Source organism: Sinocyclocheilus anshuiensis, unplaced genomic scaffold (assembly GCF_001515605.1).
Source record: "Sinocyclocheilus anshuiensis isolate Anshui unplaced genomic scaffold, SAMN03320099.WGS_v1.1 scaffold154, whole genome shotgun sequence".
NCBI classification, from domain to species: Eukaryota; Metazoa; Chordata; class Actinopteri; order Cypriniformes; family Cyprinidae; genus Sinocyclocheilus; species Sinocyclocheilus anshuiensis.
The window spans coordinates 614,227-629,245 of NW_015546101.1; the positions used below are offsets into that span (position 1 = coordinate 614,227).

The 15,019-nt window shown below is 35.2% G+C and overlaps 2 protein-coding genes across 3 annotated transcripts in view; both read right to left on the reverse strand.

Moving 5' to 3' along the window:
• Nucleotides 1-2,367, reverse strand: part of LOC107700387 (tetraspanin-3-like) — a 14,259-nt gene extending 11,892 nt beyond the window's left edge. The window contains exons 1-6 of one of the 2 annotated variants that reach the window (XM_016502017.1): nucleotides 2,211-2,367; nucleotides 1,048-1,239; nucleotides 881-955; nucleotides 684-785; nucleotides 443-595; nucleotides 272-355 (exon numbers count right to left, since the gene is read on the reverse strand). In XM_016502017.1, the coding sequence (XP_016357503.1) occupies nucleotides 272-355; nucleotides 443-595; nucleotides 684-785; nucleotides 881-955; nucleotides 1,048-1,239; nucleotides 2,211-2,273 (669 nt within the window). In that variant the 5' untranslated portion in view covers nucleotides 2,274-2,367. The remainder of the gene's footprint in view (nucleotides 1-271; nucleotides 356-442; nucleotides 596-683; nucleotides 786-880; nucleotides 956-1,047; nucleotides 1,240-2,210) is intronic. The other variant, XM_016502018.1, reaches the window with a different exon arrangement.
• Nucleotides 2,368-3,956: 1,589 nt separating this feature from the next.
• Nucleotides 3,957-4,880, reverse strand: LOC107700388 (neuromedin-B-like). The gene is made up of 3 exons (XM_016502020.1): nucleotides 4,672-4,880; nucleotides 4,403-4,590; nucleotides 3,957-4,114 (listed from the first exon to the last, which is right to left on the reverse strand). Exons 1-3 carry the CDS (start codon nucleotides 4,838-4,840, stop codon nucleotides 4,055-4,057), a joined length of 417 nt encoding a protein of 138 aa, XP_016357506.1. The 5' UTR covers nucleotides 4,841-4,880; the 3' UTR covers nucleotides 3,957-4,054.
• Nucleotides 4,881-15,019: the final 10,139 nt, after the last annotated feature.

Here is a 15,019-nt window from a genome sequence, read left to right on the forward strand (position 1 = left end):
GTCTGTGTGCATTGAATTTATTTAATACACGAGTTTCACAATTTGAGTTGAATTACTGAAATAAATGAACTTTTCCACGACATTCTAATTTATTGAGATGCACCTGTACTATGATTAGCTTATTTCAAAGTAAAACATTTTATGTGGTGTTTCCATTATTTTACACTTCCTGTATTTACTGTTAAAATCATATAGACCACTGCTTAAGTGACAAATGACCACTTCATTTGAGTGTATGACTGTGGTTGACCTCCACCGTAAAGCTTTTTACCTGTACGGCAGTGAATGTTAATGCAGCCAGTAAGACGTACAGCATAATGTCCTTGAGTTTCTTTACTACAAGAACTTCACAGCCCTGTAACAAGAAGTTCAGTTAGACTAAATTAGTTATCGTTTAATAGTTTTGGACCGAAGGTCTGTAGAAAGTGTGTGAGGGTGTTACCTCTGGGTAGAGGTCTCCTGGTCGCATTAACGTCCCAGTGCAATTACTGATGATGGGCTTGCAGCAGCTCACTGGAACACTGTTATTTTTGGACTCATTAAACCAGTGAGTGTTCATCCAATCAGAGTAGTTATGAATGCCACAACAGTGGAGCTAAAAGTGAAAGATTGTAAGAAAAGAAGGTTAGAGAGAAATGGAAAAATGGTGGGAAAAAAAGAGACCAAGGAACTAATGGTCTTACCTGTCTCTGGACATAGTCAATGGCCCTGCTGGGAGCGTCTGTGTTGGTGCCTTTATATTCATTATATACTTTCTGAATAGAGTGGTTCACCACAGCCTCGACCTTTCAGAGAAAAATAAAATACGTTTCAATGTTTTAACAATGACACTTTCAAACTACTTATATGCACTTGTACGTATCATTTAATTATTTCCCACCTTGGCTCTGTAAATATAGCCTAGCACCACTACAACTACCTCTGTGGCAAATACCAGTAGCAGCACTGCCGAGAACTGCAAAAAAATCAGACAGAAACAATCAGGAAAGATTCTGCAAGAAAAATCATCAGAGCTACAGTATGTGAAAATTAGGGATATCAGACTACCGTGACCAGGCCACAGCGGCTTTCTCGAATGGTGGCACAGCATCCAATGAAACCAATGACAAAAAGAAGCGTGCCCACAGCAATTATCACCATGGCAGGGATGAAAGTGTAGATATCCTCAAAAAAATGATCATAATCATCATATGTGATGAAAACGTAGGCCCCAATGTAGCACAGTATACCTGCGGCAGCCTGGGAAGTGTGCAACAGAAAAATTTTTCGTTTTTTTTTTGTTTGTTTGTTTTATGATTGTAATTTTATTCAATATATCAAATCAGACATAATTTATAAGCAGTTTTATTTCTCACAAAATTAAAATGTGGAATAAGTTAGATTTTAAAATGTATTTCATTGACATTCTTTCCAAGTGTATTTTTAGAGTTTTATTAAAATTGGTACAGTTAAAGCCTGTGTATTATAATATTAAAATATATAGTGTTTTAGGTTGTGTATTGCCAAACATTAACATTTTAATATTCATCACAAGCCACGTTACAATTATTTAGGTATTTTGGCTGCAAGAATCATATGCTTCCAGTTTCATTATTAAACTCAATATAGATATAAATTTAATTGGCATGAGTGATGACTGCTAATATCTTAACGTTGTTTGAGCAAAGAATAGCTTTAGAATTTTCAGAATAAATGAAACAATAAAACAGAACAAAATTTCAGAACAAAAACCAAGTGTTTCAATTATCCCTGCTCTACAAAAATCTCTGTACAACGATATTGAAAGGTGTAGTTTTGATTTTCTTTGCGATTACAGACGATATTGTAATTCTTATTTTATGGATAGAATTGATTATATATGGGTTATTTTACATGTATGCTAAGTTAATGCAACGCTAAAAGCTGCGTTTTCATTATATAATTTGTGTATTATGTGATTTGACATTCGTTACTTCAACCAAATATAGCAGCTAGTGCTCTGTCCTGACACATGGGGACAAAATAGACAAAAACCAATGTGCAATACTGCGCTTGGATTCATTCAGTGATGCTTTCAATCAAAATCATAACGGATTTCTGTCTATTAAAAGCCTGTCGAGTATGCATGTAAACATCAGCTCATTCGCAGTAGCGTGTCTCCCTGCAGAGCTATGCCATAGTGCCCGTTAACCACTGCATTCATTCAAGCTATTATACTGTAGGCAACTTACCCAAAAAAACAGATTCAGGAAGACTAAAACCGTCTTCGAAGAAATAACACCACATTGTCCCATTATCACGCCGAGGCCAGGCTATATATTTTAATCCAAGGAGAGAAATTCACGTTAATAGCAGATGCATTTCGTGGGATTGTCAGGATCCGCGAGTCAACAGAGCATCCAACTGGACAGCGCCAGTCACGTGTCCCACTGACCTCAATATCGCGAAGTGAACTGCTGTTTGTTCTCTCAGCGACAGCCCAATGCGTATTACAGACATCCTTAACTCTCCTGCTGGCATGAAGAAACTGCACCAGCCTGCGTTCCTTTGGTCAAATTTGATCCACCTTTAAAGCTATTAGAAATGCATGAAATCATGAACAGCAAATCTAAGGAAAATATTTGGGTAGACTGTGCACATCCATCTCAACAATTTCTCCCCTCTTATGCAAAACGTAGTGACAGTATAGGTTGATAAAAGTGATGTACTATAAAATGGCTGATATTTTTGAGTCACTTCTAGTCATCTTCTTATAATGAATAAAATAATTAATCCAGCCTTCTTACACAACATTTACAATTATAGCCTCTCCTCAGTTCAAAGGTCAAAGAGAACTAGTTCAATAGAATTGTTAATATGGCATTCATACATATTTCTTTGGTTACCTGATCATATATTAAAAAGGAAAGATAAATATGTTGTGATGTGTTGTGCTGACTAAATGGAGAACAAGGCCAGGTCAAAGACGGTTATCATTTGCATTGTCTACAAGATAACAAACTTATGTAATTAATTTATGTAAGAGGAAATTATGGTCAACTGATTTTCACGTTGACAAACACAGACTTAAATTTGGCAAAGGTACAAGTATTATACATATTTAGAGCACCAGTAGGTATTTGGTAATTGATATTCAGATAGTACTTTTTGCACACTATGTTTGTACAAGAATTATATTCAGTTCTTAAGTTAAGACAATAGTAATATGCTAATGAACAATGTATCAGTTTTTACCTTGTGTTATTCATATTATATATACAGTATAGTCTTTCAGTGTTTCAGAACATTTATAACGTAACATTTATTTTGTCATTTATTTTAGTTCTTGGAAATTTTGCATTTTGATGGGTTGTCATTATAACAGTTAGAAATGGTTGAGATTTGTTTGAAGGGAAAATTATCTTCCATCCAGATGAGTGTGTTGCTGAAGTCTTAGATTTGCATTTGTTTGCTGTTCTGTTTGTAAAAATGTAAACTTTCTCAAAGCAGCATTTTTTTCTGAGATTATATTGTTGTGCTTTGGTCCACTTTTTAGTTTATGTTGTTTTGCTTTTCCAATCCATGTCTTGAATTTATTTCTGATGTTTTCTGATAAATACAATATATTATAGTGTTTAAAGTTTGCAGTTTTCATTAAAAAAAATGTGGTTACCATCCGAATACCTAATTCTACAATTAAATCCCACTGAAATCACCAAGCGTAACAATTCTCTAAATCCTAACGATTCACTCACCTGCTTGGGGTTAACAAATAAATAAATATATAGGCTAAATACATTAAAAAAAATACTTCCACTGAGTATAGAAATTTAGATAACAAAAATGGACACTTTTAACATTGTAGTTTCATGCAGGAGCAACTGACTTCACTAATTAATCCTTTATTTAGTACAAATTATTGAAAAAAAAAAACATTTCTGGACATCTAAAAATAAATATACAAGTATAACTTGTTGCATTTCTTGTGACATGGAGGTGGTTAAAAGTTTTAGTTAAGAAACAAATTACAGTTGATGAAAAAGCAATTACAAATTTCATGTGAATTAAACACTTTGAAGATCTCAGCCGATAGCAGTCATCCTTTTTTATTGTCTTGGATGTAGCTGTCTAATATCTTCATTAATATTGCAGTCCCCTAGAACGACCAAAAACAGTTCATAAATCAATTGTCGATTATATTCAATCATTGATTATGTTATTGATAACATTATACTGATTAAGTAGCCTATGTTAGGTTATAGCCTATACAGTTGATAATGCAGAATTGTGCTAATTATATTTTAAGCCAAACAAACACATTAATTTAAATAAAAATTTTTATGAAAACTATTTACAACAGAAGAATATTCTCTCTCATTTTCATTTCAGACCAGAGTAGAAACTATACTTCACAATGAACAGAAAATCCAGACTCGGTTCTTACCGGAACTTTAGGGCGGATCTCCTGAGAGTCGAGGTGTGCTTGAAGCGCGATCCTCAGCATCTCCTGGTAGAGGTCAGCGGGCTCGACCTGCTGGGGATTCAGTGCAGCCTCGATGGCTTTCATCGTGGAGTCATCCTCGGTCAGCAAGTGTTCGCTGTCCACAACACTTTTCTTCCCCATAAAATGACCTTAAGTGCCAAATCACATTTCTGTTCTAGGTAAAAGTCACGTTATATGTAGCACAATAATAAGTCGTGTGTGCATCTCACCTGTTGCCCATAAATTTCCTCTCGGGTTAACTTTGATCTTTGCAACTTTGTTTCTTAGTTCAGTCAAGTCAAGGCTCACCGAGGACGCTATCGAAACGTAAAAAGAGAACAGCACAAGGTATGTGAGGAATCCACAGTGACAAAAACTGGTTACACTTAAACTGGACATTTCTAAATGCTGTTGGTGGCTCGCTCTATCTCTCTCTCTCTCAGCGCGCGTACATCTATTACGACTGGAGGCGTCAGATGTTGGTTTTATATCGCGCGGATGGGAGGGCTGGATGGGGTGTCGTGTAGTAATGGTCCAGCGAACAGTAACAGTCATGTGTGACGTTGTCGATCACTGCAAATAAGGCGCGTGTTGGGAATATGAGGGAACCTATGGAAAAGTAATTATCACTTGCCAACACGTGCCGAGTCAAATTTCCCTGAGCTGCAGCGCTCAGTTCAGCACCATGGACAACACTCACATCACACGCTGCTGCAGCGGAGGAAATGCTATGACATTTGGCTTCCTAAAGGAGTTCACATGATTTAAACAGTGTCATTAGTAAGTAAATTAAAAGACCATTTATCCAGCCTTGTAGGTTTTTATTATTTTTATTATAATTTCCTAATAACTCTTCATTCTCAGTCTGTTTAATGTCCAAAACAATGCCACATAGAAATCATATTGTAATACATGAATAATTAATTAATTAATTAATTAAATGGTCATGTTGTACATGCTATTTTTGATTGAGTTCCTGTGATACTAACAATACAAATTATTTAATTGCTGTTTGTAATCAATACAGATGATCTGTTCTTTTATGATCCACACTGAAAAAAATGGTGTAGAAACAATTTTCACTCAGAAATAGTAAATTTCACAATTAATTACAATGAAACAGCAAGAATTTAAGAAAGATTTTAGAAAGACTTATTTTACACTGTCTTGTCACATGTTACATTACATGCAACTAACCCTAAACCAAACACTGGCCCCATTAAGTACATGTTGGTAATTAATGTTAATCATTACTTACGTGTGTAATTACACTGTAACAGGGACACCTTAAAATAAAGTGTAACCAAAGACTGAAATTGTATTTCCCTGTAAAACATTCACTAATTACCTTTTTTTATTATTAAACACAACTTCAAAAAAATCATTGTTTACTCTGCATTGATATGTTTGGTAAATACAAAAAGGTCAGGTTCAAAGGTCCTGTTTTATGAGTCAAATCACACAATATAGTAAATTGCCAGTACTTGCAGTTATGACATTATGAAATTGACTCTAAAGCCTTCTAAACACCCCAATGCTATAAATCATATTATGCTTTGCATTCTTTATTTTTGATACTTTGCATTCGTTTTTAGATGCATACTCATTTAGAGTCAATGGCATGCCTTACTCTCAGAACAATTCTTGCTTAAACATTATACAAGTAAGGAAATCAGCTTTGAGAAAAGAAAGATTTGTATCAGCTTGTCCTCATCTTGTTTTTTTTCCCTGTCATGGAAATCAATGGGTCTCCCTGTGGGGGGTGTTTCCTTCATAGTTTCCAGGTGGGGCAGGAAGGGTAGGGTGAAGACCCGGAGTAAACTTACGAAAGGCCGAAGGTGAAAATGCAATCCATTACCACTAGTGACACCTCTTTTCCCTATGGCCTGACATCCTGAGACCCTAATTGTGTGACTCCAGTGAACAAGCATTCGACTCGACTCTGCAGTCTGAAACAAATGGGCCAGTGACTCACAAGGGACATGGCATGCCATAAAACTCAGATGTGTGGAATCAGATGATGGCTGATTAATGCTGAGAGTTTAAAGGTGCTAACCTTCCCCTGCTTCACAACTTTCTTTATGAAAACCCACATAAGAACTAAGCTGCATGTAGTTAGTAGAGTGCAGAGAGAGTGTAAACCTCAAACTGTCTTGACTCTCACCCGTCATTTTAACATTTAAACACCTTTTAAAGTGTGAAAGCAAAATGTAGAATGATTCATGTTTTGTGACGCTGAATGTGATAAACACAATCTAATTATCACTTTGGATTGGTGCTTGATCTTTTCTTAATAAGATGCCAGGGAGAGAATATGTAGGCTATCTTGTGTTTTGACGTGATAAATTGAAGCAACAGAGGCAGAACAAATCATTATTAGAGAAATGTTTTTAAACAGCTAAATGGCAAAAAAAAAGTCATTGAGAAAAATGTGAGACTAATAACATGAAAGGTTCTGACCTACAAAGTAGAAAGACGTATCACACAATACACTTGTCACCTCAGAAAACTGCATCATTTAAATGTAATTGATAACTCAACCTTTTAAGAGAGAAGCAATTTTTTTTTAGTTCAGTACAATGGAATAATAGCCATTTATGGGTGGCATGGTGGCTCAGCGGGTAGCACTGTCACCTCACACCTCCCCGGGACAAGTCCTGGATGATCCAGGAGAATTTTCTGTGTAACCTGCACGTTTTCCCTGTGTCAGAGTGGTTTGCCTCCGGCTGTTTCGGTTTCCCCCAAATCCAAAGGCATGCATCATGGTGAATTGGTCTATGGCCTGAGATGCTGGGATAGGCTCCAGCATCCCCGTGACCATACATAGGAAAAGCGATGGGACTATTTATTAGTGTTCACCAGCTGCTATAAAATATTACATTACTTTGCCATCACAGTACACAGATTTTAAAAACCCATACATTCATTTAAAAAAATCCCTCATATTTACATTAAATGAAATAATGGACTATAATTATACTTATCTGCATGATAAATTGTTGTTTCTATGGGGAAATCATTTTTTTTTTATATGTTCACCATTTAGAAACTTGTCTTGTGCTACCATTGACTTTAAAAAGTGTGTCTTATGCTTTATGATTTAATTGTCACTAGGTGGGTCTTTCAACCCATTCAGCCATAGATAATGTGAAATAAATGCAAATCAGCTTCTGCACTGGATTACTCTCTGAGCATGATGTATATAGTTAATGACATTCCCTAGTGAAGCAAGAGATGTACTTCACACTTTTATTAATAGATTCTTAATTGTGCTGACATTTTCTCACTTTTTTTATTGTGAAAATGTAGGTTCAAAATTTGGATTTGAATTGTGTTAGAGAGGGGGACAAAAATAGAAATTAATTAAATTATTTTGTACAAATGCAAAAAAAATGCATTGCTGTTATTTCAGAAGTAATCAGTGTTGATTTATATTTATTGTTTTGTGTGATGAATCCTTTTACTGCTCATCATGGTTGCAAAAAAGCTCACCCTGTTTTTTTAGTGTTTCACATATTACAGGTTAATAGAGAGTGTTTTAACCGGTTGTCCATGAAAGTACCAAAATGTGAAATGTGAGGGAAAGAAAAGTCGCTTTAAATCAGTATCTGTTTATACCATGTAAATCCTATACCACCTGTGAAAACAGAACATACCTCTTCCATTTAATATGTGTTCAAATGTTTTTAAGTCTCATCTCAAATGTGAATGTTTTTAACAGTGCCCAAAAATGGAGACACACATCCATTTCTCTTTTTTATTCAGAAAAATTTTGAGATATTTAAACATGTTCACAATTGTTGCTACTTACACTCAATGAAGCAAGAAGACTGTTGTAAAGGGCTTTTTTATGTAATAATGAAGACAACAGCCGTTCCTGTTGTATTATCCCACAAATTAATACCACTGCCTGTTTCAAAATATGATTTAGAAAAGTTATCATTCTACCGTTATGGAGTTATTTTGAGCCATATTATTTTGCTTGTTTGAAATTTTGAATAAGGAAAATTCAAACAATAATTAATCACAATATTTCCATCTTTATCAGTCTGTGCTCACCCTAACAATGCTGAGTAAATATTGCCATACTCAAAATATTCTCTTTGTTATCATGAAATGCTGTTCTAATTTCCTGTAGAGATGTTATACTATGAAGGAAATTATTATGATTGTCAAGCACAAACAATTAGGTGAGACTGACTCAGTGAATTATGAGTAGGTAATTAGTCTTAGTGAGTAGTGTGAGTAGTCTCGGGAACAACAGGTCCAGGCCAATTTTTTAACATCTGTCATTGTTTACTGGTGATTGAAAGTTATTGGTACATTATTGTCTTTACAAAGATACCGTCGTCAGTTTCAGTTTCACAACAACATCAACTGATCTAACAAGAACACTGCATAGTGTAGGTTTGCTCTAAAGACGTTTGACAAATATTTATCACTTTAATTGCTTGACTGGTTCCCATGACAGCATGGGTACATCTGAGAGGCCCGCTTAGCTTATCAAAATAATATTTGACACTCCATATGTTACGCTAATAGATAACAGCTAAGGAACACGAGGGTTCACGCAATTGTCAGTGTATATTGTTTAACTAGTAGTCATATTGCCACTCGCATTATCACAAAAGACGATCAACTTTTGAAAAAAAAAAAAAAGAACACACTTTGCTCCAGTTATTATCCTTCCTGATTCCTGAAACAGTTTTTTTATACCCTCTTTCTGAATCAGGCAGACTTCAAAGAAATATGACGACATGCTGCCTGCTCCTAAGGACTGAATCAGTTGTCTTTATAACTGAGGATGGCCTCATGCAAGCAGAACTTTGTTTCTTTTTTTCCAATATGAAGACTTGATGAAGCATATCAGTCTTTGTATTATGTACATCTGACTACAGAATAAGCAGCTGGATCTATTACCCATACCCAGATGAGTCTTAGTAGGAGTTTCCACCTCACACCATGGAGAATGCATAACTCTATTGCACTGTTTGCATCACTTGCCACATCATTAAACCCTTTGACAACATACACCTGCTCTGGGGCATTGTGACTCACATTCAGCCAGACAGAAGGACAACTTTGACTGCGTCGTTCGCTGATCGTGTCATTCTCTGAATGTCAGTTGATGGGATATTGCCGGTCAGTTATTAATAGCAGGTTAAGCACATTATAGCTACTCAACCCCCATGTTTTGAACAAATCACAAATCATTTATATGATAAAAAAAATCTAATGTGATGACCCTCATTTTATTTCTTTACATTTTAAATAACTCCCTCACACAAGTGAACATTTGGCATGTTAAATTCATGAGATTAAATATGCATTTCACTGTCAGGAAAAATTAGTTTTCCTCTGTGTGGATGTAGTTTAGTTTAGTTTAGTTTACTTTCTTATATAGCATATTTCTACTACCTGGAGCAATCGTTTGTCAGCAGATGTCAAGTTCTTAACAGGTTTATGTAAAGTAACAAGATCTGACAAATACAAATGTGCGAGATCATTTAAAATTGTGAAAATGATTACTAAGGCCTTAAAATCGATCCGATATCTACTAACAGGTAACCAATGCAAGGATGCTAAAATTGGAGTTATTCTATCCCTCTTTCTCCTACAAATCAATAGTCAGGCAGCAGCATTTTGAACAAGCTGTAATCGATTTGCCAATGACTGAGAAATTCCTAAATACATAACATTGCAATAATCCAATCTAGATGATATAAAAGCATGGATGACTGTCTCCAGATGTCTATAGATGAGAGCATTGGTTTAATCTTAGATATTAACCTTAAGTAGTAGAAACTAGTTTTCACCACAGTATTAACTTGTTTTACAAAAAAGTTTTACATCTGTTTTGCTCTCATTTAAATGGAGAAAATTCTTAGCCATCTAGGATTTCACCTCCTCGAGACACTTGACAATTGTAGCACAGGACTTATCAACTGGGTGTAATGGGACATACAATTGAGTATCGTCTGCGTAACAGTGGTATGCAATCTCATGTTTCCTAAAAATACTCCGCAAAGGTAACATATATAAAGAAAACAGAATTGGACTTAATATGGACCCTAGTGGGAACCAACACGATTGAGGAACTGAAGGAGAGGAATGATTACCCATTGTAACAGATACAGACCTATTAGAGAGATAAGAAGAAAACCATTGTAAAACAATACCACTAATCCCAACCTCCTGCTGTAAACGATCTAACAACATTCTATGGTGGATTGTATCGAAGGCGGCAGTTAAGTCGAGCAGAATTAGAATAGCAGAGTTACCAGAATCCAAAGTGACCAAGAGGTCATTTCACACTTTAAGAAGAGCTGTTTCGGTGCTATGACAAGCCCTAAATCCTGATTGAAAACGGTCATGAATATTATGGTCTGATAAGAATGCAGACAATTGGAGAGAGACAATCTTTTCCAACACTTTCGACAAAAAAGGCAATGTGGAGCTAGGTCGAAAATTACTGAAATCAGACGGATCGAGATTTGGCTTCTTCAGAAATGGCCGAATCACTGAATGCTTAAGGCAGGAAGGGATAATGCCAGCATACTGTTGTTAAATGTAGCCTACTGTTGTTAAATGTATTGACAGCAGATGGTAGAAATACAACAACAGAGGCTGATTTGAGAAGTGTGTGTTGGTTGTATTGATTGTGTATCGATTATGAAAGTGATAATGTACAGCCAGCAGGTCTTTATCACAAAATAAACATTGAATACTCACCCTCAATGGGTTTATTTTACGATAATGACCTCCTGACTATAGCCTACAGTAGCTTATTACAGGGCTATATGAAATATTAATGCTATCACAATGTAAGTTGAATTATAATTTTGACTGTATGTAAGAAAAAACTTTACCATGTAAAACAGAAGGCCTAGCACGAACACTTCAGTAATATTACGGTAATGATAAGGACTACTGATTCTCTATAATCGATAACTGAGACATAAGATCACGCCAGTTGCGTTTGTATAGCCTACAAAATGAAAGTAGTGCTGTATACAGTTGCCTTTTCTGTTGCTAGTGTTGTTATTTGTATTTTATATCGCTAATTGAGAATATACAGTAGGTTACAATTAACTAAACCAGTCCTACATAATGTTCATCGCGGAAACTTGAATTATTAAACATGACCACAGAACCTTTGATCTAACCTGTAATCTTTCAACAAGCATTATCATATAATTAGCCAGTCGTGATTTCATTCAAGAATGTTTAGCCTTTTCTCTTGTTGAGATGCACAGCGTGAAGGCTGCGAGATTGCTATCTGAATGTCAGAGCAACACACAGTTCACACATGGTCTGCAGTGCCAGATTATAGCCTACCAGTGACAGTTACCACATTGACGACATAGACACACTGGCTGCCTCCAACTTTTTGTGGAAAAGAGATAAAAGTTGTTAAAATGCCAGCGCTATTGTGACATTTCAGAAGCTTTGGATGCTTCAAATACAATTCCCTATTTAGTGCAAAAATGACATCCTGTGAGTCATCATGATTATCATCATGAAAACAATGACAGCATAATAGACTAGCATATGGGTTTTCCTCGAATATATCAACCTGACATTTTAATATTTAATGGTTGAAGGTGTACTTTGCTTGGATCTTTTAAAAGCTCGTTGTTTACGCATTAAAACAGAACCACAGAAGACATCTATCCTTCTCTGCATTTGAATTTTAATTAATGAGTTACTTTGCCCATTCATACTCTCAATCTCGGACCTAATAATCGATATAAGCGGTTGCATAGTAATGCTCAGTAAAAATAACTTTGATAAAGTTTCAGTCGCGTGTGTTAATGTTTGAAAATGAAGATGCAGTACTATAAAACTGGTGCAGACTGCAGAGAAGTGGGAAAAGAGAAAAGAAAGTGAGCAAGGGTAAGTAATGGATTTTGAAAATATATTGTTGAAATGTTGCTGCATCATGCTGCGCCCGCTTTGAAGACACGCTGTGCCAATGTAACAGTAATGAACATGAATGGTAGGCCTATTGTTGTCTTGGGCACTTCAAAATACGCGAATAATTCTTATTCTTCTAATTCTTCTAAATAATTCTTCTAATTCTGCATCTTATTATCCAAATGGTTTCGATTTTTGAGAACGCACATTATCTTATTTTCCATCGACCAGTTAAATTTGACAACACTGCGGTTTTGCTGTGTAAAAGGTCAGTCAGATTTTCTCATTGATCTAAACAAAAGCAGCAGACGGGCTGAATTAAAATGCAAGTTCACTCTCTGACAGGAGGTGGCGCTTTAGGAACAGCAGAAATACACCGTTACCATTGTTACCCCTTTGCGCAAAACAGTGCCGCAAAAGCGCAACTTAGATCTGTTTGTCACGGAGGTCAAAGGAAGTCAAACAGTATTTATATGTTTTCAAACAGATTATTTATTCACTTTGGTGTTAATCAAATAACACCAAATATTTAAATATGCCATTTCTTTATTCAGACATTTGTTTACACTTATACATTTTTGCATTTTAATCAGGAATAAAACATGCCAGGCCAGAAAATAGATTATTCTGTATTATTATTGATAATAATAATAATAATAAAAATGTTCTAATAATAATATATTATTCACTTTCATTTTCATAATCCAGGTGTTCTTGCTTTATTAAAGCATTCATCTCACTAAATGTTCATACATTTTTCTGAAAGCAGTTAAACTTTTAAATAGTTTTAAAAGTTTGAAAGAATTGTTAAAAGTGCTTAGTAAGTAAATATATCTTCATATTTATGTATTGAAAGATAAATACTGATACTGATTAAGACAGTTTGGTATTTTTTTTACAACAGGGTTATTATAGTTAACTAAAATTAAAAACATTAAAAAACATTTTTATTAATTGAAATAAAATACATTTTAACTGAAATAAAATACTTAAACTATTTTATTTTAGCTAGTTGACAAGGCAACATTTCCCATTTTCATTTAGTTTATCTTGATATTCTAAAAAAAACTAACACTAAAACTATTAGTGAAATAAAATGTAATAACTATATAGACTATATATTTAAAATCAACAAAACTAATAAAAACAACAAAAACAAACAATAAAATTACTAAAATGTACCTCATCATGACATGAGCAGGCAATTATGCATAAGTACATGGGTGCTATAATTAGGCTCCCACATAGGCATTTGCAGAACCTCAAGCTAGAATATATATTCATTCATTCAACTAATTTATCACAATCAAAGGATATGGCAATGTCTTATCACCAATATGTGAGACTATGTTAATGCATTCATTACACTTCACACTCTTATCAGATCCTGTCTAGGTTTTAGAATGTTTCATTTTGTATTCATAATGTTTTCTTCATATGTGTCAGTGTTTGCCCACACAGAACAAGAGACACTTAGAAGACGGATCTAGTTTTAACTTTGATTATCTGCATTAACATCTCTTACTATATGTTCATTCACTACCCCCATATTACCAAGAGCAGAGGCAAAACAGACCGGAGACTGGTCTGTACTTAATTTCATTTGAATATTTTTTTCTTCAATATTTGGTATTTTGAGGGGGATTTTGTTTCATGTTACAAACAATATTTGCATCTAAATTATGGACAATTTCTATGTGAAATGTAATAAATAAATAAATAAATAAAATAATAAAACACACATTTAATACTATTTTTCAATTAATGCAGCACTTGTGTGAAAAATGGTGCAAAAGTACTTAAAGGTGTCATAGAATGCATTGATACAATATTTTAAATTGTTCTCTGATATCTACATGGAAGGTATGTGGCTTAGGTAAGGGCAAAAAATCCTTTGGAAAAAAAAAAACGGTTTTACATGTCCATTTACAATCCTAGGATTTGTCCCTAGAATTAAATGGTCTGTTTTTACCTTATTTGGAAGGGTCATGAATAATAATGTTAAGCTCTGCTCTGATTGGCTGTTTCACAGTGCGGCTCATTTCAGTAGCTCACACAGCAGGAAGGAAACACAGGGAAAATATATATTTCAATACTTTCTCTCGCAGTTATATTGTTGGGTAATTATACTATATATAAAATGCGGGCATTAGGGAGCCGCTATTAATATGAGGGGCACTGAAACTGCTTTCGAATGCAGCTTTTTACTTTCACTTTCGAGATTTGCGATTGCACGTGATCTGTGTAAACTACAGCGGCAGTACTTACCACACATTTGACAAGATCAGATGCTTGTCAGTGGTGCTCAGGATCTGTAAATCATTGCCTGTGTTATACTTTCCGCGGACATCGCGGACGCGGACTACTTGCAATTATACTACCGAAACTGTCCGCGGAGCAGACGTGTTCCATACATGCATAGTAGATCGGCTTGAACAATAAACAAACATGTGAACAAAGAATTGCCCAGAGTTATTGCACATCTGGCTGTCTTTATATTGTTTTATCGACGGATTGTACAGGTTCGAGTAGCAACGGGCTTCTTCACACAGCCTGCGCATGCGCAGTAGCCTACTGAGTAGCGGACATGTACGCGCGGTCACAAAAAATGGGAGGCACACGGATGTCCGCTCAGAGCCTCTGCGCACACTCTCCGATGAC

What these genes read in the sequence shown, in the direction of transcription:
- LOC107700388 (XM_016502020.1), bottom strand. Translation starts at nt 4,840, where the DNA reads ATGTCCAGTTTAAGTGTAACCAGTTTTTGTCACTGTGGATTCCTCACA. An exon ending in AGGAAATTTATGGGCAACAG is followed by an intron (nt 4,591 to 4,671) that starts GTGAGATGCACA and finishes TTGGCACTTAAG; the next exon opens with GTCATTTTATGGGGAAGAAA. An exon ending in AGATCCGCCCTAAAGTTCCG is followed by an intron (nt 4,115 to 4,402) that starts GTAAGAACCGAG and finishes TGGTCGTTCTAG; the next exon opens with GGGACTGCAATATTAATGAA.